General features: G+C 49.1%; 1 protein-coding gene across 12 annotated transcripts in view; it reads right to left on the bottom strand.

The window, feature by feature from the left end:
- Positions 1 to 25,745, bottom strand: part of SLC12A8 (solute carrier family 12 member 8) — a 130,113-nt gene that overhangs the window by 46,322 nt on the left and 58,046 nt on the right. For all 12 annotated transcript variants that reach the window (XR_014262650.1, XM_082458642.1, XM_082458639.1 and 9 more), the window contains one exon: positions 4,617 to 4,730. Coding sequence is in view for 11 of the 12 variants with exons in the window: in XM_082458642.1 (XP_082314768.1) it covers positions 4,617 to 4,730 (114 nt within the window). In the remaining variant the exon portion in view is untranslated. The remainder of the gene's footprint in view (positions 1 to 4,616; positions 4,731 to 25,745) is intronic.

The raw sequence follows: 25,745 nt of genomic DNA, 5'->3' as shown, positions 1-25,745 counted from the left end.
AGGAGCCACCGAAACCTAGGCTTCAGCTGCTCTTCCCAGGATGTCTCCTGCCCTTGGGGTAAAATCTCTAAAGTAACCTAAATAACATGCTGCTGGCCAGAGACGAGGATGCAGGGTGGGGGGACTGGAAAGTGTTTGTTCTTCCAAACTCCTCTCCCCTCTCCACAGCCTGGAGGTTCTCTTGTTCCAGAAAAGGATGGCGTTGGAGGGAGCCCCAGCCATGACTCACTCAGAGCTAAGCCTTGGCAAATCCATCACCATGGAAACTGCCAATCATCCATGCTTTTCATAGCTTAATGGAACATCTGCCAGGGGAAAGCCAAGTGATACAAATTGCCTGTCCTGTCTACTGTGTTTACGCTGGGGCCCCTGCAAAAGAGACAGAGCCAGGAAAGGCAGCCCTCCACAGAGGGATGGTGACCCAACTCCGGTCACTAAAGCTGGGTGACCTTCCTCAATCCTTCATAAACTCCTCTGTGCTCCTCCTTTCCCAGTTGGTCAAACAAAGGATCAGCTCAGTGATTCTCAACCTGGTTGGGCCAGGGGGGATGGGAGGGACAGTAAAGCACATGCCCTAAGAGGGCTGGGGTAAAAGAGACCTGTGTAGACAGTTTGTTCAATATTATAATTTTATATTTGGAATATTACAAAACAATATTTTCGTAATTTAAACCACAGAAAATAAAGAAGCTTGGCTAATATTCTTAGGTAGAAATCTTTCTCGAACAAAGGACCAAGATACCCCTCTCTGATCCAGCGAGGCACATCAGAATTTCCAGGGTAGTGAGGGTTTTAGTGATTATCAAAAATGAATATGGATTCAAAGACGAAAAGTTGCGAGTCGCTGGACTAGCTGATCTCAAATGTTAGTCCAGCTCAAATTCTGGGCTCCTGGGTGGCATCTTCCAACCTCGAGCCACTGCTAATTCCTTAACGGAGGGAGAAGTACCAGAGGGGAGGCTAGCCACCCCTGCCCCTCTCTCACACCAGGCATCCCCTCTCTGACAAGATGCAGGGCCTGGAGAGGCAAAGGAGGGAAGCCAAGGGAGCAGCACAGAGCAGGGCCGGCAGGGTCACATGCCTGAGGCAGCCTCCTGGTGGTCCTGCCTGCCTCGAAGACCCACAGCCCTGCCTCAGGTGGAACTGCTAACCTGGCGCCTGCAAGCATGGGCTTTTGACTTGGCATCAGGACTCACTGCCAGGCCTAAGGAAACAAACACTCCGGTGGGAAGCGGGAGGGGGACGAAGATCGGGGTAGGGGGGTGGGGAGTGGGAGGGGCCAGAAGATATTTTCAGATGTTAACTTTTAAAATTTTTCCTCTTTTTGATTTTCCCCTTTCCTTTTTTGTCCATTCAAAAGGAACCTGACCTTTATTTTATTGCCTTGGAGGAAATATGCAGCAGGGGAGAAGTAGAATTTGCCTGCACACTGTTTTGGGTTCTGTTTCTCAAAGGCCTGAGCCCTTAGGAGATTTCCGAGGATTGAGGAAGCAGAAAAGAAGCTGCAGAAAGACTGGGGAGAGCCTGCGGGGACAAAACCAATTTGCTACATAGTTTGCAGGGCCCAGCACAAATAAAAATGTAGGGTACGTTGTTCAAAAACTATTAAGAATTTTAGCAACAGCAAAGCATTAAACCAAGTGTGTGGCCCTTCCAAGCCTGGGGCCCAGTGTGAATGCATAAATCCATGCCCACGAAGCTGGCCCTGGACGGCACTGTCCCCCGTCCGTATTAGAACAGAAGACTGCCTCTAGAGCTGGGGCAGGAAGAGAAAGGCCCACGAGATCTGGAACAACGGGGACCTGGGGCCTACTCCCTGGCAGCACTGATGGGGATCCAGCAAGACCACAGAAAGCAGGGTCTGAGAAGTACACAGACTCTAAGCATAGGGTTCCCAGGCTCAGCAGATTTCCAGTCCCCAAAAGTGGCTCAGAAGCAGCAGAGAGCATAAACCTGAAGGATCTGCAGACAGGAAAATAGGAGGGCCTGGCTCTTTGCACAGATGATGAATAGCCAGAGCCCCCTAACATGCCTTGGTACTTGGTAAGACCCTGAGATCCTGAAACAGAATGACAGGGCAAGGCGGAGGCATGATGAATGACTGACATCAGTTTTGTCATCCTGGCAGAATGAAGGCTTAGAGTCAGAAACTGACTCTCTTTCCATTTCATTAAGGTGAAAGAAATGCACTATTTCTGGCACACCTGGATTTGTAGAACAGGATTCTACCTGCCACTACCAAGGCCTAGCTCCAGCCTCATACCTGTGACCAAGCCTCAAGAGGGGACAGGCCAGAGCCACTGCAATTAACCAGGTAAGGGATGAAGCTTGGACCAGTGTGGTCAGGTGGTAGAGATGGAGAGAAGCAGGAGGTAACGGCAGGTAAGTTTAGGAGGTAAAACTGACAGAACTTGGAGGGTACTGGTAAGGAAGAAGAAGGAGTCAGGAGTAACCCCCATTACCAGCTTGAGCAACTGGGGGGATGCAGGTGCCATTCCAGAGCTCAGGAGTAGAGAAGAACCAGTTGGGGGGTAGGTGGGATGGGTTGGGTTCTGAACATGCTGGGTTTGAGATACCAACAGAAGATGTCACATAGGCACTTGAATATATGACGTGAAGCTTAGAGAAGTCTGGGCTGGGGGTGTAAATCTGGGAGTCGTCAGCTTTGGGTGTGGTCCCTGAACAATGGACATGGATGCGATCCCAAGGGAAAGAGTAGAGAAAGAAGAGAGGGGGCCTAGGCACGGGCTGAAGAAAACCAACATTTAATGGGCAGGCAGAAGAGGATGCCCCTAGAAAGCAGGTCAGAGAGGCGGGAGAGAGACGAGGAGAAGAAGGCACGAGAAAAGAAGGAGAAAGTGGGACGCAGCCGAGAGGTCAAACACACTGAGGGACTGCGAATGCCCACTGAACTGAGTGACGTAGAAGCCACTGATGACTTTGGAAAGAATCATTTCACTGGAGAGACAGGCCTGGACTTGCAAAAGGAGAGGGTGGACGAGCAGGAGGCAGGAAAACGGAGTCGGGAGGGCAAAGACTGGTGGGTGGCTGTGCTGAGGGCAGAACGGGGCCGCTGCTAGAGGGAGAAGCGGGGTTCAGGAAAGTTGTTAAAGGTGATTAAAGTCATTAATATATTTTTTTCATTTTAACAGTTTTACTGAGGTATAACTAATGTACAATAAGCTGCACGTTTAAAGTGTAACAATCTGAAAAGTTTGACATGAACACATCTGTGAGATCATCACCACGGTCAGAAACACATTTTTTCATCCCCCGAAATCTGCTTGCCCTCCCTCCTGCTCCTCTCACCCCCATTCCCAGACATTCACTGACCTGCTTTCTGTTACTATAGTTTGCATTTTCTAGAGTTTTGTATAAATGGATTTTTATATACTTTTAACCTTTTTAAAAAGGTACTCGTTTTTGTCTGACTTCACACAGCATAATTATTTTGAGATTCATCTATGTTGTCACAGGTTATCAATAGTTCATTTTTTCTAATTGCTGAGTAGTTTTATATTGCACGGTGATACCATAACTTGTCTCTCCATTCACCTGCTGATGAATATTCGAGTTGTTTCCAGTTTGGGACTATTACAAATTAAGTTGCTTTGAACTTTCATATACAAGTCTTTATATGGATACACGTTTTTGTTCCTCGGTAGGAGATAACTAGAAGTGGAATGGTATATGTTTGGTTTTTAAGAAACTGTCAAACCATCTTCCAAAATGGTTGTGCCATTTTACATTCCTATCAGCAGTGTATGCGAGTTCCAGTTTCTCTGAATCCTTGCCCACATTCGATATGGACAGTTTTAAAAATTTTCAACAATCTAGTAGCTTTTCTTCCTTTCTCTATGGAGGAAGGCAGAGGGAGGAGAAAAAGGAGACAAAATCAGCCACACTCCAGGGCATCGACACTGCCTTGATCGAGAATGAAATGTTTTGCTCAGTCTGTGTCCTGGGAACAAACCCAGTCCCTCACAAAGGGTTATTTCTTATGGAGCATTTGGTAAACATGTTAGCTTACTGCCTTCTAGGCTGGGGCCCTGAGCAGGAGACAAGACGTCTACAGGGATCTCCACTGTGGAAGACTCCTGCAGCCACTGTAGAGCAGGAAAGCAGGAAAGGGAGGGGAAGGAGACTCAGTCATTGCCCATGGGGATCCTGGTTTCACCCACACCCAGTGTGATAAGAGGACAATAGCATTTCTCTGCCCCCCTGGGAGAAGGCACATGGGTTGGGTTAGGGGAAGGGGAGTTTCTAGACCAAGCCTGTACTCATTCCAAGGTGGAAAGAGCAGCTTGTCCTCTTGAGGAATCCATCCTGTTCAGCCCTAAGAGAAATACATCCTCTCTATTAACTTGGCCAAGAGGTGTCAACATACGAGTATAAGGGGTAAGGAGGATTAAATCATGTTGGGGGCTTTCAGGAATTATGAACAAGTAAACTCTCTGTTAAAATAACAGATTTTTAGTTAAAGCTAAAGTCATCGATAAAGTCAGATATATATATCCTAAGAGCACATGCAGGTCAATTATGATACTGAGTTTTGGGAACCAAGCATTTACTTATACCCCTAATGTGAGAGTGAAAAAGAATGCCAACGCCAATACCTGTAGCTGCTGGGAAGAACACCCCGAAGACGGTGAAAAAGGACTCGCCGGGGCTGTAATCTGGCAGAGTGTTGTTCCGCAGCAGTTCTGGTGAATATCCAATAAAACCATGTTCTGAAATAAAACAAAGGAAAGCAAAATGAGCCAAGTGACAAGATATATAGCACAGGCTTCCCTAGATTACAGTCCTCACTTATGTAACTTTAAATAGCAAAAGGTAGGTGTGATTGGGGGTGGGGAGCAGGGAGAGAAAACAGAAGATGACAGAACCATCTTCCTTCCCACTTCTAGGGCTTGATTTTTATGTATCTGTATCTACGGATATAGGTAAATAAAATGACATGAAGAAGAACAGTAGCTACCTCTAGGAAGGCTAGCATTTTTATTGTTCTGCTTATAGTACAGCTGAAATCTTTCAATGAGTATGTATTGAAGTGTTTGCTTCTGATTTAAAAAATTAAGTTACCTCCCTGCTCAAAAACCTTCCCACGGATCCCCATTAGCTACAGAGTAAAGTCCAAGTTCCTGAAGATGAGTGTGAAAGCCCTCCACAGCCTGGCAACAGCCCACCATTTCCTATTCGTCCTTTGCCTTTTCCTCTCCCCAACAGTGACGCAGATGACTCTGCCCAAGAACGCCACTAATACCCAGCCCTGTGTCCCCTGCTTCCAGACCCTTCCCCCGTATCTCTGAGCATCAATATGGTACTCACTCTTCAAGCCCAACTCAAACTCTGCTTCCTCTGGGCTTTACATGAACTCCCTGGTCAGAATCCTTCTCCTAAGTGCCCTCCATGACTAGCCACATTAGGTCTTTCCCCAACCAGACTCCTTGGGGCTAGAGATCCGGTCTTAAACACTTCTGTCCCCCAGGGTCAACCACTGTGCCTGCCACACAGCACACAGGGTGCCAGTATGGATCACACCGAAAGAATCTTGCTCTTGGATCTTCTGATGCCGTGCTTTCAGTCTGACTGGTTCACAGACTACTTTACAGCAGGAACATCTCAGATATGATTTTTTCAAAGCATGTTAAACATTTTTTACATTGCCTTAAATGAAAGTTTTCAAGAGGTTTCAGTCCTACAGACACTTTGCTTTTTTGTCAAAGGAGGTCACCTTGAACAGCACCTGTGGATATGTTAGTGGGCTGTGGAATTTTAAGATACAAGTCAAGTGTCCTTGGGCTCAGGGACACCCAGGGTATCCAGCCTCTGCCTTTGGAGAATGAGTTGGTTTGTTCCTGTGAACTCCAGTCCAAGAGAACTGGGTCCTGCTCCTTTTCCCTCCAACCCCACAGCTACGTAGGATGAGTTCTCAGCCGTCAGTCACGCCACGCCGTAGCTGACCCCCAGGGCTGCGGTGACCATCTCCTGCCAGCCTGTCCTCCACCGCCCTCGGGGCTTAACTTCACCCTGAGCTTCCTCCCACAGAAGAGCGCCGTCTCGCTGATGAGTCCAATGATAGCGCCAGCACTACTCACAGCTTCCAAGATTCATATCTTCATAGGAAAAGTATTTTTCAAAAAAAAAAAATAGTAAAATGAAAGCTCAGTGAAGTACAAGGGACCCTGGGGAGTCCAGTCAGGACTTAAGATCATTGTCGACTGCTCTCTTTCTCCTGAACCTTAAATCCCAAGGACTGTGCAACATTTCCGAATGGTTTGGCATCTTCACAGCCGGTCCTCCCCTCATTAACAAAACAGCAATAATAGCTAAGTTAACTTTAGTTTATCCGCTGGCTGACCCTGCTGACTAGACTTTCTGAGGAGAAAACCAGCCCAGGCTGCCTCGGAAGGGAGCTCGGCCAAGCTGGATGACGCATAGGCCTGAGCACGTTTGAGCGCAGGGCTGCGTGCTGGGCAGGCCGGCCATGCGGGACACACACACTCCATCAGGCTCCACTGATCTCCGCCGTCCCGAGGCCGCCCTGACATGGGCGGGTATTTGGTCACCAGGCCTGAAGGGCTTGGCCCCCGGTCAGCCTGAAGGGTCAGAGGGATTGCAGGCGCCATAGATGAGTCACTGGAAAGCTTTCTCTCTCCCTCCATACCACCACCAAGATCCACAGAGTGAGGGAATGAGTCACTGGGCTCACTCGGGGACGGGGGTGGGGTCCATTCTCTGCAGGGCCACCGCAAGGGCAGCCCTCACACGTCCGCAAGCACACGCTCGCGCTGACAATTGCCGCTGGCCCCAGCCCTCTCCCCTCAAGTCCAGTTCTGAGCTGTTCTCAAGGAAATAACCGTAACTTTGAAAAGAACTTTATGGACAAAGATGTTTGTCAATGAATTATTTATAATAGTGTAAACGGCACAGTGGGGGGTCTAAATGTCTAACTCTGAAAGCCTGAGGTATTTCAAATGCTTAAAAAGACTCTTTGGGGACTTCCCTGGTGGCACAGTGGTTAAGAATCCGCCTCCCAAGGCAGGAGACGTGGGTTCGATCCCTGGTCAGGGAACTAGATCCCACATGCGTGCTGCAGCTAAGAGTTCGCATGCCCCAACTAAGGAGCCCGCCTGCTGCAACTAAGACCCAGCACAACTAAATAAATAAAATAAATTTAAAACATTTAAAGAAAGACTTTTTAGTGCCAGAGAAAACTCTCCATGTTATATATGATATATGTTAAGTAAGAAAACTGGATACCATTTATAGGATGAATACAAAAAAAAGTTTTAATGTATATATGTAGGAAAAGGAAGCATACCAAAATACTAATTGTGGTTGTTCGTATAATGCAATTACGGACTTCTTTTTCTTTTTTTTTTTATGTTTACAAATTTTCCACCTGTCTTTAATGAGCATAATCAACTTATCAAAAATTAAAGTCTTTTAGAAAAACAAACAAAACATCCCACAACTGAAAGCCTACTTTCTCTAGATAGCTTTTCTATAAACAAATTCATTTCTTTTTTTTTCTTTCCATTTATCCTCTCCCTGCTTTTCAAAATGATTTAAGTGGCTTATGAGCAAAACATAAGGGCAAGTAAAATTAGGCACAAAAAAAGAAAGAAAAAGAAATTGAGCAAAAGAGAGAGAGGGCACACCTACAGCCCACAGCCTGAGGTCTCTGAATAGGCTCTGAGGTAAGATCCTGCAGAGAGGTAAGATCTCTTCAAGGCCTAGAGAGATCGTTTTACTTTCTGACCTTAAGGACTTTCTGACCTTTCTGACCAAGCCCACTCCAGCAGCGGAGGACCCTAGGGCCCACGCTTCACGTGTGCCACATTCCAGTGGATGAGAAGGAGCCCTAGGCTCGAGTGGTGGACCTACCTCATTTCCTCTGCCCCTACCTTCCCGGGCCCTTATGACTTCCACCCACCTGACACCCCGCCTCGCGTCAGGCTCCCCAGTCCTGATCCAGCCCCGCCAGAGGTTTGGCCCACTGGCCTTCGCCCTGACTCCCGGGTCTCCAGTCTCTCGCCCAGACCCTTAATCAGTGGTCCAGCTGGATCTCAAGCTTATGCAGAGCGGGTGTCCAGGTCAGGCACTGATGTCTCTGGCTGGCTTGTACTTGAGGCATGGGGCGAGGTCAGCTGGCCATGCCCAGCGTGGCCATGCCCAGCGTTGCAGGGCAGAGCAGACACCACCTGCCGTGGCTTCTCACAGTGGGTCTTGCTGTCTGATTTGCTGAACAAAGGTCCCTAATTCTTCTAGTCATGGCCCTGTTTGAGAATCTGATGAATGCCCATTTTGCATACCATTTGGGGGTTCCCTGAAGCCTCTATGGAGGGAATGGACCCTGAGGTTCAGGACCTCTACTCCAGGGGCTGCCTCTGTACCTGAGACTTCTGGCAGGCCCTGCAGGCACCTACGCTGTCCCAAGCCCTGAGCGACACCACGCCCTGCCTCGGGGTGAACAGAGGTCAACGTTTCCTGCTGCAGTCGGTGCCAAGCAACGAGGAGTCTCTGTGTGCATGGGGACAGTGCAGGTCCCCCAGGGACATCCCGGGCAATTTTCTTCTGAACATAATTGCCAGTGGCTGTTTACTGAGCACCTCCTACCTGCCGGTCACTGGGCGCCAATTAATTTACATCATCCTCGATCCTCACAACCACCCTGCAAGATCAAAGGTGAGAAAACCAAGCTCACGAAGGTGAAGAATCTTGTCCAAGGTCACACAGCAGACCTGCCTGTATCACAGCCCTTGCCTCTCCCCCAGAAGGCCAGTCTCCAGGTCCCTAGCACCACCCTCCCTCACAGAGACACGCATACAACCCAGGTTTCCTTCAACCCCGCAAAATGCCACCAGAGATCATGGCATCTCCCCTTCTCCACCTGTGGGGGGCCGACAGGGTGTCTCCCTATGGAATGCCACACTGAGGGGGTGTGTGCACAGCTGGGAAGAAGCAGAGCCCACCCTCGACCCCAGGTCTGTCTGAAGTCAATTTTCCATCGACCATGCCGTCTCCCTGGAATTCATCCTGAGTTGTTTCCCCAGAGATTTCTAGAGCATGTGTCTGCCTCTGTGGGCCTTTCAGCTACTCTGCTGGTAACATGAGGGGCCGGGATGCTCTCAGCTGATGTCTCCCGACTCTGAGAGGCCTGGAATGCCCAGTGCCTGCAGCTGCTGCACATGACTGTATCTGGATTTGACCTGAACATCTGTTTCTGTACCCACCGAAAAAAATACTTTGGTCCCATGTGAGCTATGAGCTTTTAGGAAGAACAAAGACAGAACAGAGTGAGGAAAGAGAAAACGAATCACAACAAAAACCAGGCAAGAACAGGCAGAGGGAAGATACTTGAAGGCGTGGCCTTCCTCCTCAGCATTCGGGTAACACGGCTTCTTGGGATGCCACCAGGGTGCCTGTGGTTCTGCAGGGTCCGGGGGTCTGTGCCCAAGGGATACCATGGGATCCCACCTACCATGCCTGGGCCAAAGGGGCCAGCCCGGGTCACAAGTTGCTACAGAGCACAGCTCCCTCGGGGCCGGGCCCCGCGCCCTCTGGCGAGGTGGCTTCTGGGAAGCTCCGTGTGGCACCTGTGGCTTCCCACCCGTGCTGCCCCGCCTCTGGGGTCGGTCTGCTGAAATTAGAAGAGGCAGCAGGAAGTCATCAGCCCCCACGTGTGGGTGTCGGATCGTGGCCGCTGACTAACTTAGAAAGTGAGACTGCTAAAAATGACGCTGGCACCGTGGGCCCTGCCACCCCTCCATGAGCCGCGGGTCCGGCGAGGCGGGGGCTTCTGGCCCGGCTTTCTTCTTGGCTCGGGTCCCCCCACCCCTCGCCCAGCGAGACAGCCCTTTCCTGGGAACGACAATGGGAGAGGCTGGTCCAACCAGGAATAGAAAGAGCAGAGGAAGGGCCCGCGAGAGAGGAAGGCAGGGAGGGGCACGCCGCCCAGACCCCGGGAGATCACAGGAAGAGCAGCCCTGCAAGGAAAAGGAAAGGAGAGGCCGAGGTTCTGGGAAGGGACACACACACCAAAACAACGCCTGGGGGTGGGGAGGGCAAGAGAAGTCCAGCGGAGCCAGCCGGAGGAGGGTCCCCAGAGGAGCAGGAAGTACAGTAGGGTGTGCAGCAAGGGAAACGCGGATTGGGCGCCTTTTGTGAGGGCCAAGCCTCGCCCTGGACACAAGGCCCCTCCGGAGGGTCTCCTGCGCAGCGGAGCCCGCCTGGGACCCGGGATGGTATGCCCAGCACCTGGCACTGCCTTGGCTGCTCCAGGACCCTGCCTCACAGGGACGGAGACCCGCAGTTTGGGGGAGGGACAACAAATCTGAAATGGCCTGACATAGAGAGGTCAGTGACAAGGAAAGAAAGGCGTGTCCGGGCCGCATCCTGTCACCAAGGCCCTCACAGAGCTCCTGCCCACGCCGTCCCCATGCTTACTCAGACACGGCCCAACCCCAGACGGTCTGAGGTGGACACAGATGGGCAGTTAGGCCCGGCAAACCCCGGCGGCCTGGGCTGGTCCGTGGAGTTTTCCTCCCCTGGGCTTTGCTGTTAGGTCTGGGAGCTGCAATGGGTGAGGCAGCCTCAGTCATAAGAAGGATGTGCCCAAACCTGAGCTCAGAGAGCATCGATTCAGGAGAAGCCCAGGTTATTCTCCTCCTCCTTGGGGTGGAGCACGAGGCCCTGAAGATCTCTGGGAGGAAGGGGAGAACGGTGACAGGATCAAGACTCACAACACCTGGGTTCACGCCCTGGTGCTGCCGCGGACTCGCTGCAAATTCTGCCTGTCCATCTGGGATGGGCCCGAGATTCTGCAATCTAAATGGGCACCCAGGTGATGTAGATCACGCTCCCAGTAGCAGGTATTAAATGGTTTTTCAGAACCCTTCTAATTCTGAAAGCTGCCAGCCAGAAGCCCATTCTCAAGACTCAGGGCACATGGTCCAAATACACCATTGATTTCCAGTGGCAGATGTAAAATCCCAAACTAGCTTCCAAAGCTTGTCAGTGCTGCCCCCTACCTCCCTGCTACCCCTTCCCTTTCTCTGTGGCTGTGGATACAATGTGTGCTCCAGACTGTGAGACAAGGTCACTGTCACATTTTTCATCTGTTAATGAAACAAAGCAATTATGAATTACAAGTCCTGCCACTAGGTCTTACATTATTACAGTCAGGCGTGCCCTCCGTTAGTGCAGATACTAAAAGCTTCCTGGTCTAATTCACTGGTCCATTTTAACAACGGAGGGAACTGATAGAAGCCAGCTACTCAAAAGGCATGAGAACTGAAAGTGGGAAAGTAACCCCAGCTTAGAGTCCCATTTGGAGTCCGCAAAACACCAAGTCCCCATTTGCTGGATTCTCCCATTGAACTGGGTCGTAACCATCCTGGTCCACTACAGGTGCTCCACAGAAATATTCTGAAATTGAACTGGATCAGGCTGTATTGACTTGGACTGTCAATGGAAAGGGATGGAAGGGGCAATAATGATAGGTTCAGAAGAGGCCCCCAAGGCCCCCGCCCTCAGCTCGGATTTCCTTCCCTGCAGGACTTCTGGGCAGTGAGCTGGGAGCCTTCTCCAGACCACAACCCCCTCTCTGGCTTCAGCCCTAGTGAGTTTGGTCCTCCAAAGAGAGGGTGGAGAGAGGATGTGAGCAGGGTTTCCAGCTCCCAGGCCCCCACCCAGAGAGAAAATACACAGAGGGAAGGCCGGGCATTCTAGCAGTGGCCAGAAGGGAAGTCTGAAGTGGGGTTGGGCCTGTCCAGAGGCCCCCGGGGAAGGCCTCCACCCTCCGGGACAACTGGATGGTGGGAACAGCCGGAAAAGCCCCCAGGGCTGGGTAACCCAGGGGATGAAGGGCCTGGGTTGGGGGGATGTCAGGGCAGCCCCCTTGGGAGGGGATGGCTGAAAGTTTCCAGTAAGAAGAGAAGCTCCTGCCAACCCCTACAATCTAGGACAGGCAGTCCTGGAGTTCCTTCTGAGAAAAGGATTTCTCACTTGTGAAAGGGAGGATTTCTAACATCCAAGAAATTGTTCCATCCTCTGACATGGTCTCTATTTTAAATGCTTAACAAAACTTTTTTTATAATGGCCTTGAGGTCAGCAAGTTGAGATGAGATGAGATTTTTCACCTGGGGAGGCCGACCGAGCAAAGGACTGCCAGATGCCCCAGAACATTAAGGAACTCGCAGTTCACCTACCCAAGAAACAAAGAGGTATCTCAGGATAATAACCTGGATTGCCACAAATGCTGAGCAAGGGTTTGTGCCAGGCACCGTTCCAAGTGCATTATATATATTTGCTCACAACCACCCCATGAAGTAGTGCATTTTTTAGGTAAGGAAGCTGAAGCACAGAGAGGAGACTGGATTCAACCCTTGGCTGCCGCTGCCGCTGGGGTCGGTGCTCACGCAAGGCTGCAGGGAGTCTGGGAGGGGAGCCAGGAGCCCAGCTGGTCAGGCCAGGGCCAGACGGAAGGGACTGCAGAGCCCCCAGCCCCCCGCCCTCGGAGCCCCCAGTGGGCTGCCCAACACTGCTCTCAGCTCAAAGGAGCCCTGAGAAAGGAAAAAAATCTGGCTTTCTTATCTCCTGGGGGAAAGGAATGCACTCTCCCGCCAGGATAAGTGGCTGTTTTGACAGGAAGTCTCCACCCAGGCTGTGGGTTCCTCCCAGCCACCATTTACTCCTTCTGGCCGTCCCTGACTCTGGCATCCCAACTCCCATCCTACTTAAACCCCACACACACCCATACACCCCCCAAATCTAACCCAACTGGGGGTCCCCCCACGTCGGCTGCCCGCCCCACAGCTCCGGCCTCCATGGGGGTCCAGAGTTCCGACCTGGGAGTCACGCCTCAGCCCCACTGTTGTCTGGACACCGTCTCCAGGCAGGCAGCTGAGAAGGGGGCGGGAGGACAAGGGGCTCCCTGCAGGGGGCAGTCAGCATCGACGTGGTTATGCAAGCAGGGCCCCCCCTCCTGTCCAGCACCATGCTGGAAGTATTCACACTCCACACGCCCCAGCTCTGCAGCCAAGGGCAGTTCTCCCCAACCCCAACCAAGCCCTACCCAAGAAAGAAATGCAGCAGATGGTCTCTTAGAATCCCATGGCAGAAGATTCAGTATCACAGGACTATAGAATGATAATGCCACCGGGGTCTTTTGTCTCAAGTCCATTTTACACATGGGAAGGCTGAGGCCCGAAAAAGGAGAAGCCCGTGCCACACAGTCAGCAGCTGGTCAGGCAAGACCAGGACCCAGTGTGGCCGAGCCACCTCCAACGTGTGCCCTGCAATGGCACTCAGGTCTCTGTTGTCACTGCCTGCTACCTGCCAGGTCAGGATAGGAACCGTACTGTCTTATTTCTTGGTGTGTCTCCATTGCCTAGACCCAGGAGGTAAGCAAAAAATTTAATACTTTATTAATAAATAATGGAAACAACTCAAGTGTCCATCAACAGATGAGTGGACAAACAGCATGTGGTCTATCCATACATAGAGTACTATTCAGCCATTGAAGGGAACGAAGTATCGACACTTGCTACGACACAGATGAATCTCGAAAACGTGCTAAGTGAAAAAAACAGAAAAGGACAAATACTGTGTGATCCATTCATATGAAATATCTGAAATAGGCATATTCACAGAGACAGAAAACAGAACAGAGGTTATCAGGGCCTAAGGGGAGGAATGGGGAGTTATTGGTCCATAGACACAGTTTTTGTTTGGGGTGATGAAAATGTTTTAGAAGCAGACAGTTATGATGGTTGTACAACATGGTGAATGAAGTTAATGCCACTTAACTGCACACTTTAAGATTTTTTTTTTTAATGTTATACATATTTTGCCATTAAAAAAAGAAACAAACACAAGCCGTTTCTTTCCATAGTACCCCCTGCAGGGACCACCTCCAGCATCCTTGTTTCTGGCCTGGGCTCCTCTCTGGCTTGCAGATGTGGAATAGAGGATAAAGGGAGCTTCCTGGCCAAGGCCGATCAGAGAGGGGGGAACAAAGCCACAGGTACAGACTAGTCCTAGTCTCAGACTCCGATTCCCCCGCCAAAGCAAGCTGCCTCCTCAGATGACGGACGCTTCAGCTCTTGGCCGCTGCAAGGTGAGTGGGCACCCCCAGCGAGCCATCTGACCACACGCGACTCCTCCCCGATGGAACTGGGCAGAAAGCACCACGTTCTCAGGAGTTCAGGCGGAAATCACAACTCCCTTTGTTGACTTCTAGAACTTACAGGATTTTATTCAGGGGTCACAGGTTGGGGTGTGGGCCTTTAAGGCAGAGCTGTCCAGAAGCACAGACTGTGGTTTCTCGATATCAACCGTGCCCAGATCCCACGGAAAACCTCAGCAAAGTCAAGGGCGCGGTTGTCCCAGTCTTGTTTTTGACACGTTCCCGCTTTCCTGGTCACTGGAACCCCAGGCCTGGGAGCAGTGTTTAACACCAGTCCTGCTTAATAAGAGCTGGCCTGGAATGAGTGTGCCTTTACCCTGGGCTGCCCTGGGCAAGTGCAAAGAGAAAGCAGGCCGGGCCGCTCCTCTAGGGGACTTGGATGCTGGGGCCCTACCTGGTCTTGGGCCAGCAGCGTCAGCATCAGCACCACCTGAGAGCTTGTCAGACCCGCAGAGCCTCAGCTCTCCCCTCCCCCGGCCCCCACCCGTGGAACTGAAACCTTCATCGTTACAAGATCCCCAGATCTTGAAGTTTGAGAAGCACTGCCTTGGAGTATAACCCAGGGGCCTCCAGAGACCTGTTCTTCCAGGATAAACAATGATAATCATAATAATTATTTATTAAGCACCCACTTCGTACCAGCTGTGACTCTAGGCCTCTTACATATACTATTTTATGCTCTGACAACCCAGTAAAGTAGGATTACCTGCTTTTCAGAACTGAGGAGAGCAGTCAGAAAGTTGACCAAGTCCATGCAATGAGTTACAGCTGAGCTGGAATTTGAACACAGGGGTCTGAGTCCAAAGCCGTGGCTCTGACAACTGTGGTATGATGCAATCTTTCAAATTGGGCCAACAGTTACAGCCACTTGTCAACTCTCTATGGGGCTCAGAAATTCACTGGCAAATGCAATCCCCAGGAAGGTATTCTAGGGGCTGCCCCGCTGCCTGGAGCCGGCCTGGGCTCTGGGTGTCCGTGCGCTTGGGCTGGGCAGCCTGTGGCAGAGGGCTCTCTATTTCTTCAGGACACGTCCCTGACGATGAATTTGCGTGGCCCGGCTCCCAGTAAGCATTAAGTCTGGGACTGGAGGGACAAATAAATTAGATGGTGCGCAGGCTTGGGGCCCCTTCTGCCGCAAGCCCGGAAACCTCCCGCACTGACCTCGTCTGGGCCCTGGAGTTTATGACTCGGGGCTTCATCTCCTGCCGGCCCCCAGGAGGCAGCACTCTCCTGCCAAAGGCACCCGTGGCAAGCTCCACTCTCCCCTCCAGCCAGCATCCACAGGCTCCTCAGGTCACGGAACCCGGCCCAGCTCCACGAAGCCCAGCCCAGCCCAGCTCAGCCCAGCCCAGCTCAGCCCAGCCCAGCCCAGCCCAGCCCAGCCCAGCCGGGCCTGAGATTGTCTATCTGATTCTCTGTGTCTGTACATGGCCACCTCATCCCTCACCCAAATGTGTGACTTGAGGGCATGTCTCCCTGCCTTTGTGTCCCTCACAGACCCACTAAAATGCGTCTCAACCCAATAGGTGCCCCCAAAACGCTTGAGCCAGAAAGTGCCATCATTTGCCCTTCCACAGCCGTGCAGAGGGCACCCCGCTCACCTCCCACAGCCAGAGGACCCCTTCCTGCAGTGAGGTGAGCACGAGGCCCAGCGGGGCGGAGCTGGGGGCACAGGCAGGATATGCTAGCCCATCCCTCAGTGTGTCGCCCTCCACCTCCTTGGAACCCCCAGCTGCTCAGGGCTGAGGCAGGCAGCCCAGCAAGGCGAGGGCCCTCCCAAGCCAGTGATTTCATGCTTCAGGCATCTATCCCCAGAACACCGGCTGGCCGGGGAGCCTGGCAGGCCAAGCCCGCTGCTGCTCACGGAGCTGGAGCAGACACAGGGAGAGAGCCGGGCAGTGTCAGCTCTGGTTCCCTTCTGTAGCTGTGACCAGGTCCCCATGGCCTCCTTGGCCTAGCGGCTCCTTTCTCTGCTTTCCACAGCCAAAGCCAGCAAATGAAAATAATACGATGGAGAGGGTGGCAGGGCCTTGGAGCTGGGGGCCTGGGATTCTGGTCAGTCACTCTCTTCATCAGAGACAAACTCAGAACAAGAGGAAGGCTTGAGGGTGCCTGCCCCTGCCCTCCTCCAGCCAGACAGGAGTGAGGACCACTGCCCCCAGAAAACCTCCTATTGAGGGCTGAACCCCAAAAGCTGGGAAGTCACAGTACCTCGAGTATTATGTTCTCCCTCTACCAGAGAAATGGTAAATGTTCAACTCACCTAATTTTAAAAATAAGAACCACCAACCTAAAGTGGTATTCAAAAAAAAAAAGTTATTCCATAGGTAGAACAAATAGAAGAATGTGCTTTGCTTTTTACTTAGGTCAGTCACTGAGCAGACGGGAGGGGGAGTGGATGGCGAGGAGGGATGACCAGATGGACACAGAGAGGAAAAAGAGGGGAAAAGACTGGGGAGGAAAAAGAGACAAACCTAAGGGAAGAAAGCATGAGGCAGGAAGAAGAGAGGAGAAAAACCAGGTATGTTTTGAGGAATGCTGGAGATCACAATTTTGTTGGTTCGGTTTGCAAAAGTTCAGAAATCCTTACCCAGACCTGAGCCTTTGTTTACAATTCTTCACTGTTCTAATCCTTAAAAATTCCTCTGTTCAAATCCTTAATCTTTCCCCTTTCAGGGTCAAAGATTCCTTTGAGAATCTGGCAGTAGTTCTGGACCCTCTCCTAGAAAAATATATTTATTCACATAAAATTTTTCCTGCAGTTTCAGGGGTTCATGGATCCTGTTAAAAACTAGTTATTCTAGAAGCTCCACTCTGACTGAGAAACTCGTAAAGACCAAAGCAAAAACACCCCCCACTGCCAGATTAAACTAAGATAAGGGAGGATGTGTTGAATCTTATTCAAGCCATCATATCAGGCTTTTAATTATACCATTTGTGGGCTTCCCTGGTGGCGCAGTGGTTGAGAATCTGCCTGCTAATGCAGGGGACATGGGTTCCAGCCCTGGTCTGGGAAGATCCCACATGCCGCGGGGCAACTAGGCCCGTGAGCCACAACTACTGAGCCTGTGCGTCTGGAGCCTGTGCTCCGCAACAGGAGAGGCCACGATAGTGAGAGGCCCGCGCACCGCAATGAAGAGTGGCCCCCGCTTGCTGCAACTAGAGGAAGCCCTTGCACAGAAACAAAGACCCAACACAGCCAAATAAATAAATAAATTAATAATAATTAAAAAAAAAAAAAATTATACCATTTGCTTCACTGATAGAATTTTGGGGCCTAAACACCCTTCTTTAGTTACTACCCCAATGGTGGTACTAGAAGCAAGGTCACTTACTCGAAGGAGTCAGCTGTGTGTAGGGACGGTTATGATGCAGTAAAAGGTCTGCCTTTGACCCAGGTAACAATGTCTGTGCTTACCTTGAAATTAACCCTTTGCAGATCAATGGAATTATTAAATCACACATATGCAGTAGTTCCCCAATCTGAATGCGCATAAGCATTACCAATGCACTGGTTTAAAATGTAGATTACTAGGCCACAATTTGAGAGTCTGATTCAGACTTTTTAAATGAGTTTCTAGGTGATTCTGATGCAGGGGGCCTGGGTACAGTCCCCAGACCAAACTCTGAGATATGCTGTTCTCGTAGACAATTGCAAGCTTCTGGCCCAGCAGATCTGCAGAGCCCCTACTCATTGTGGTGTCCTCCTCGTACACCAGAGGCCGGGCTAGGCATGTACGGAAGGGTGCTCTGTGACTAGGTTTGGACCACTGCATCAGAAAGGCTACCTTTACGCGGTAAAAAAGGTAAATGAACAGTGTGGGGCATAAAAGGTATAGAGCCAGGTGAAACCCTCCAAGGGCCTTTAAGGCTGTGGTTCCTAGATCTGTCAGCACAAAAACAATCACCTGGAGTACTTTTGCATTTCAGATTCCCAGGCCTCGGGCCATTAGGGAATATATATATGATACTACTAACGAGCTTCCCCATTGGTTCTGACACATGGAGCTTGTTTGTTTATGGTAGATGGTATTATGAAATACTTGAGGGTATTTCAATCAAGCTATCAGACCATTATTGTAAAAATGATTTGAAAAAAATTTAAAATGCTCTTAAAATTCTCCAGTGAAAACCAGTGAACACTACCAGGCGTTCCTTTTCCTTTTCTCCTCCTCCTCCTCCTCCTCCTTGTTCATTGTAGAAACTAACTGGAGAAGGTGGGCCACACTGGAATGGCCTGAATGGGTTCCAGATGACAAGGATTTGGTCCTCTTGGCCTGACTGCTTCTCCCTTTACCCTGGAGTCTTGTACAAATATTAACATTTTCTGGCTGTGCAGTGACGTGAAAATGGTTAGGAGGCACTAGGTCAGGTGTAAAAAAAACTCATGGAAGGAGAGAGACCGCTTGGTCCAGAAGCGATTGCTGATGTATTTTCTGATTCTCTACAAGGTGGAACGTCCACATAAACAGGAAGCCACGACGTGCCCAAGCTCACCCACACTGGGCTTGGCATCCGATCGGCGGCGGTGGGGCATCAGGAGAATTGCTGAAAAGGCAGCCCATTTCAGACTGCTCGGCAGAGTGGCCCTAACAGGGGCTTCTGGGCACAGATCACAGCTCCTCAAACAGAGAGGACATCCCCAATAACAAGACTGCCCTACCTTGGTCTAGAATCCCTCAATTTAATGTAATTTTTTTTTTTTTTTTTTTTTTTACATTTTGATTTCTTGAAACTTGGCTGTCTTGCATTCAACATGTAGATGTAAGGTAACTTTTTTTTCCACCTGAAAATTCGGTGTATCGTAAAATTGATGGTATCTTAGAATTGAGGAAATAGGGTTTATCACCTCATTTAATCTTGAAACAATCTGTGAGGGAGGTATCATTATTCTCTACATTAAGTCCCCTACATACGAACCTTCAAGTTGCGAACTTTCAAAGATACGAACATGCGTTCGAATGTCCAATCACGTGAAGTTTGTTCACGTGTCTGGTATACATTGTCACGTGCGTGCATCCTCTACAAGTGGTTGTGCTTTTGTGTACTTTACTGTACAGTACTTCATGGAATACAGTAGTACGGTATCTTTATTTCAAGCTAGATCTGCAAGAGGACGACTTCATTGAACTCCCTGCTGTGCAACACGAGGAGCTTACTAATGAAAACCTGATGGAATTGGAGGCCCAGAGAAAGGACGAAGAGAGACAAGAGGAAGAAGAAGTAGCTGAAGAACCGAAGAGATTCATGATGCAGGAAATGACAAGGGGATTTTCTTTATTTGAGGAGGCACTGTTAGTTTTGAGGCACAGGACCTGAACGAAGAATGGTACACAAAGGTTGCAGCAGCCGTTCAGAATGCAATCCAGTGCTACCGTGTCATCTATGATGAGAAAAAAAGAGCTACTACCCAGACATCACTGGATTGTTTTTTCAAGAGGGTAGATAGAATTGAATCCAGCAAGGAACGAGAACCTGTGCCATCAACGTCAGGCGTGAGTGAAACTGCAGCTTGCCCTGTCTCCTATTGCTGATAATCCTTCGGCTCTACCATCTCCCACCTCCTCTCCCTCCTCCAGTCAGTAACTCTTCTTGCCTGTTCACTTGATGCCAGCCCCTGTATGCCAGCTGTTGTACTGTACTACTGTACTTTTCAAGGTACTGTACTGTGAGATTAAAAATGTTTTATTTTTTGTGTTTGTTTTTTATCTATTATTTGTGTGAAAAGTATTATAAACCTATTACAGTACATACTATCTAGCCGATTGTGTTAGTTGGGTACCTAGGCTAACTTTGTTGGACTTAGGAACAAACTGGACTTACAAACACACTTTTGGAACGGAACTCATTTGCATGTAGGGGACTAACTATATCTTCTAGACGAGGGAACTGGAGCACAGACAGTTGATTTGCCCAAGGTCACAGAGTGAGGAAGCGATGGGGCCGGGACTGGAGGCCAGCGCCCCACACCTCCCCACAGCCCCTCCCCGGCACCCCGTGTGCTGTGTGAGCACATCTGTCCACACAGTAGGAGCCGGGGTCGTGGAGTAGCTGCTGAGGGGGAAGTGCTCTGAAAAGTGGCTTCCACCAGAGTCACTGCAGCATAAGAAAAAAAAAAAAGTGATCTTCATCTTACTTCAAATACAGACTCGAGAAAAAAAAAAATATATATATATATGGCTTGTCTGGTGCAATTATTAGCCTATTTTAGACCCTAGCTCCACCTCCTCTCTGACTGCAGGAACTTAAGGGTGTGCCGTGCGTAACTCATATAACGATCACATTTGGGGGATTTAAGTTTAAAGTGGTGCTCATTTGGACAGTAATTACAGATTTACTGTTCCAGTGTATCGTTTTATTTACTTTTGAATGTTTCTAATGATTTCTTGCAATTGGGATATAAGGTGTTGTACCTTAAGAAATCTCACATTTTGGCTTCTGCCAGTTTAAGAGGAGCAGGAAGTAGTTTAGCAGAAGAAATCACTGTCAAAATAATAAAACTGAAAAGTTATTCTCTATGATATTCAGTAAGTGTTCATTTTCTGGAAAGCAGCTGGGGGCAGAAAGAGAAGCCCCACCCCTGCCCCCCGCCCCCAATACACACACACACAAACTCAAAGAAAGAGACCCACAATTGACATGTACTATGATTTATAATCCTTAAAAACACCCACCCCGTTTTACAGATGAGAGAACTCAGAGAGTGTCTGTGAGTTGCCTACAGTCACACAGCTGGTAAGGAGCCTGCATTCTGGTGGTGGCACTAATCTTAAAGCACACATTGTCATCAGCAGTGATCTTCCCTAGTCATCGCCATGTTGCATGAGGACAGGGACCACGTGCATTTTATTCTCCACTAGATCCTGGAGCCCAGCTCCTGGTACCCCGCGGGCTTTGGGAACCGCTGGTTGGGTGGGTGGGTGGATGGAAGGAGGACAGAAAGGGAGGCAGGAAGAGGTATGTGCCTGGTGGGCCAGCCCCTCCAGCAGGTGCTCTTCTTACCCCCATCCCCACTTCTTTGCCGACTGTGCTCCTACAACGCCTATCCCGCTTCTGATCAGCGTTTTCTAGGACTGCGTTCCCCTGCCTTACTGGCGCCTGCTCGCTCTAATTCCTTTCCCAGTCAGTCATTCAACAAAGCGTAACTGAGAGCCAGCCGCGCGCCAGGTACCCTCTAAGACACTGGGCGAAAGGCAGTAAGATGCGATTCCCATCCTGGAGGCTCCCACAGCTTAAAACAATGACCTCGGTATTTCCCAGCAGCTCTGGGCACCCTCAGAATCCAAAGTAGAGAGGGTTTCCTGAAGCTGCCTACCACACCCTCTCACCTTCCACCAGCACTTCTGCTGTTTCCGAAGTTTTGTCTTGTATTTTCCGAGACATCAAAGGACAGCCCACAATGAGATTCTTCTCTATACCTTTTAGCACATTCTTGTACTTTTCTACTTAGGGCATGTTTCGCATGCTGGGAGGCACAAGAGAAGCACGAGGAGTTAGGCAGGTGGTGTCATACAAAGTTCTGCCCTCAGTTATGAGATGGATATGACTGGAATCACCAGCCTCAGGAGCTAGAAGAAGCCTCCTTGTCTCACAGGTGAGGAAACAAAGGTAAACACTCTCCTACCCCATCCCTGGTGGAGTTGGCTGCTCTCGGACAGTGTCCTTTCGTGACACCTACTCTGCACACCAACAGATGAGGGGTTAGATCGGGAAGGAACCACAGCCCACTGACTTCTAATAAATGATGAATCTAAAACCAAGTTTTATTATGAGGCGACTGAGACCCACAGATGGTAGGGTCCTGGCCCAGAGTCCCATAGACAGTGGTTGAGAGGCCCTGGCTTCATCTCTCCCAATGCAAAACACTGTAACTATAGTAGTCCTTTCACTTTCCTATTTAGCAACATCTCAAAAGCCATGTTAAATATCACGCCCTAAGTGTACTGCTTGCTCCCTTACTCAGTCATTAGCGTGGCTAGGAGCAGTGTGAGCTTGATGGCTACAAAGGACATGGACCCTGAGGTCAGCCGCCAGGGTGCAAATCCTGGCTCCACGGCTTCCTAGCTGTGTGATGGGCAAGATAACCTCTCTGAACCTCAGTTTTCTCATCTTTATGGTAGGGACAATAATAGCACATGGACCCCACAGATATTGTCAGAATAAAGTGAGGTGTAAAATGCTCAGTACAGCGCCTGGCACATAGAGGGCGATCAATAAACATGACCTTCCTTGGTCACTATGCCGTCTTCAGATCTTATATTCAGGAAATCTGTATCAATGTGAATTGACCCACAACTTTTTTCTCTTCTTAATAAATTATTTCACTTAATTTTTTTCTCTACTTACAAGCAGAAATATACTTAGTGTTTCAAAAAGTATTACCTACATCTGGGCCATTTGATAAAGAATGTCTGAACAAGGGCATGGCAAGATTTCTAATGCACCAACTGATGCAGACATAAAAATCTGATGGCCTATTAGAAATAAGTGTGAAAAGAGTCATGTACCACAATGTTCATTGCAGCTCTATTTACAATAGCCAGGACATGGAACCAACCAAAGTGTCCATCAACAGATGACTGGATAAAGAAGATGTGGCACATATATACAATGGAATATTACTCAGACATAAAAAGAAACGAAATTGGGTCATTTGTAGGAGGTGGATGGACCTAGAGTCTGTCATACAGAGTGAAGTAAGTCAGAAAAACAAATACCGTATGCTAACACATATATATGGAATCTAAAAAAAAACCCCAAAAAATGGTTCTGAAGAACGTAGGGGCAGGACAGGAATAAAGACACAGACGTAGAGAATGGACTTGAGGACATGGGGAGGGGGAAGGGTAAGCTGGGACGAAGTGAGAGAGTGGCATGGACTTATATATACTACCCAGTGTAGAATAGACAGCTAGTGGGAAGCAGCCGCATAGCACAGGGAGATCAGCTAGGTGCTTTGTAACCACCTACAGGGGTGGGATAGGGAGGGTGGGAGGGAGACGCAAGAGGGAGGAGATATGGGGATATATGTGTATGTATAGCTGATTCACTTTGTTATAAAGCAGAAACTTAACACACCATTGTAAAGCAATTATACTCCAATAAAGATGTTAAAAAAAGAAAGAAGTGTGAAAGTACTGAGAGCTGAACCACTTTTCTTAATCATTAGGCTTACTCATGCAAGAAAAAAAAAAAACAAAAAAACTTCCTAACCCAATATTTTCAATTTTTCCGGAAAGGGACACAAATTCTTGGAGAAATGGGAAATTCTCCCCTTCACATCTCTAGACCCTGTGTTCAGGGTGAAAGGGACTGTTGTTTGGGCCACAGACTTGTGAGGCAGATGCTATTTTCACATGCAAATGATGGCCACATAGAGTGATAATCTAGGCCTGGGGGCAAGCAGAGACCTCAGCCCGGGCTGTCTAGTCATGCTCTCATGGTGCATGTGGGTGAGTTAATTAGGGAGCCCGCTGTCCAATGGGAGAAGGTACGTGTGAGAAAGACTAAAAGTACAAAGTGTACTAGAAACCATACAAATGAGTTTAGTTCAGAGTGAGCAGGCTTTCGTCACTGGATCCTGGCTGGGGCTGGCCAAGGCTTACAGGAAGAAGTGAGATGTTTGGGTTCATGTGCCAGGCACTGTGCTGGGTGCTTTGTATAGAGTATTTCAGGTGGCCAGTTCAGCAGTGCATGTGGCCCTGTGTGGGTTTATGTGTGTGTCCATTCACACAGCTGGTGGTGCGGGCTCAGACAAATATTTACAGCAGGATCTTTGTTTATTATTTTGGATCATAAACTAACAAGAGAAAAATCAATCAAGGGTCTCACTGGTTAAAATAAATTTTGTTTGATTGCATTTAAGGAGTGTGTGCATGTTCCTCAGGGTGGTGGTAGCCTGAGCACAGGGTGGGAGGTGGGGTGGGGAGGGAGGAGATGGAAAAAATAAAGAGGTATTTAGGAACAAGTCAAGAGAATGAGATCATGAAATTGTTTCCCGAATTACATCTGGTCCTCATCTCTACCCCACCTCTACTGCGTCTGTCCAGGCTGTGTTTTCTCTTGCCTGGATGACTGCAGACTTCACTGACTGGCTCCCTCTGCTTTTAGTCCCTCTCTGTTTGCACCCACTCTAACCCCAGGCAGGATTCCCGAAGAGAATCTGATCTGCAACTTCCCCACTTAAAAGAAAAACCTATTGACCTTGCTCAGCTTTTATGTTTTCCGCATCTTTAAAACTCATGTGGAGTTTTCCCTGGTTATTTTGTTTATTTGTTTGCTTTTCTAACTATAAAGACTAAGATAATCCTCAAGATAAGTCATGAAGCCTATGTTTATATTACATTCCATCTGGGACTTCTGAATGTTGCTATATTAATTTTAACTTTAAAAATACTATACATTGTGTGAGCTCAATTATGTAAAAAAAAAGATAGAAGAAAAGACTATAAAGAAATAGACTTTATACTTCATATTTTAAAATGAAATGTGTTATTCTCAATAAAAATAAATTAGAATTATAATTTAGAGTACACCAGCTGTTATGGACTGAATGTTTGTATCCCTACCCCACCCCCTAAATTCATATCCCTAACCCCTAATGTGGCTATATTTGGAGATGGGGCCTCCATCTCCAAAGGTGAAGGTTAGGGGAGGTCATAAGAGTGGGGCCCTGATCAGATGGGATTAGTGTCCTAATCAGAAAAGACACCAGAGAGCTAGTGTGCACACGCTCTCACTCTCTCCCTACCCAACCCATACGTGTGCAAGTGCATGCACGCACACACAAACACACACACACACATACACTGAGGAAAAGCCATGTGAGGACACAGAGAGAAGGTGACCATCTGCAAGCCAGGGAGGGTCCCTCATCAGGAGCTGAATCAGCTGGAATCTTGATCTTGGACTCCTAGCCTTCAGAACTGTCAGAAAATTAATTACTGTTGTTTAAGAAACAGTTTTCAGATTGGCTAGCTCCTCCTAGCCCATGGGATAAACCCGGTCTCTCTGTACTGGACAATCCAGGAAACACTTGATGCCTCCATGCTTATGTCTTTCAAGGATATGGGCCATGAGAACTGATTTCCACCCCAAGATCTCCTTGTACCCTATGCCTCTGACTTCCTGGACACAACCTCTGAAACAGAATTGGGAGCCTGAGCCAAAGGTGACTACACAGAGGCTGATCCTGAGGGAGTCCACTGTCCAAGAGATTTCCCATGAGACCTGGCCCAACCAGGGTCCTCTCAGCGAGAATGGAGAGGGAGACCCTCAGAGGAGGCAGCAGGCGACAGTACGTGCCAACTACAGCTGTAATCCCAACAGAGACAAGCTAATGTTCCATTTGTCACCAAGGCCTGTGGCACAAGCTAATGTTGGAAGCACTGGGATGCACAGGGGCTACACCACTGCTGCTGAGAGTTTCCTGAGCTTCCCTCTGCCTTCTCACATTCAACCACCATCACCCCAGGACATGACTCTTCCTTGAACCTGAAAGAGCCTTATTTCCTTCTGGCCCTCTCTCTCCCACCCTGCCCCAGCATCCGAA

This window comes from Balaenoptera physalus (assembly GCF_965194825.1).
Source record: "Balaenoptera physalus genome assembly, chromosome: 4".
Classification (NCBI taxonomy): Eukaryota; Metazoa; Chordata; class Mammalia; order Artiodactyla; family Balaenopteridae; genus Balaenoptera; species Balaenoptera physalus.
Note: the sequence above shows the minus strand (reverse complement) of the source record. Positions and strands in the feature narration are given on the sequence as shown.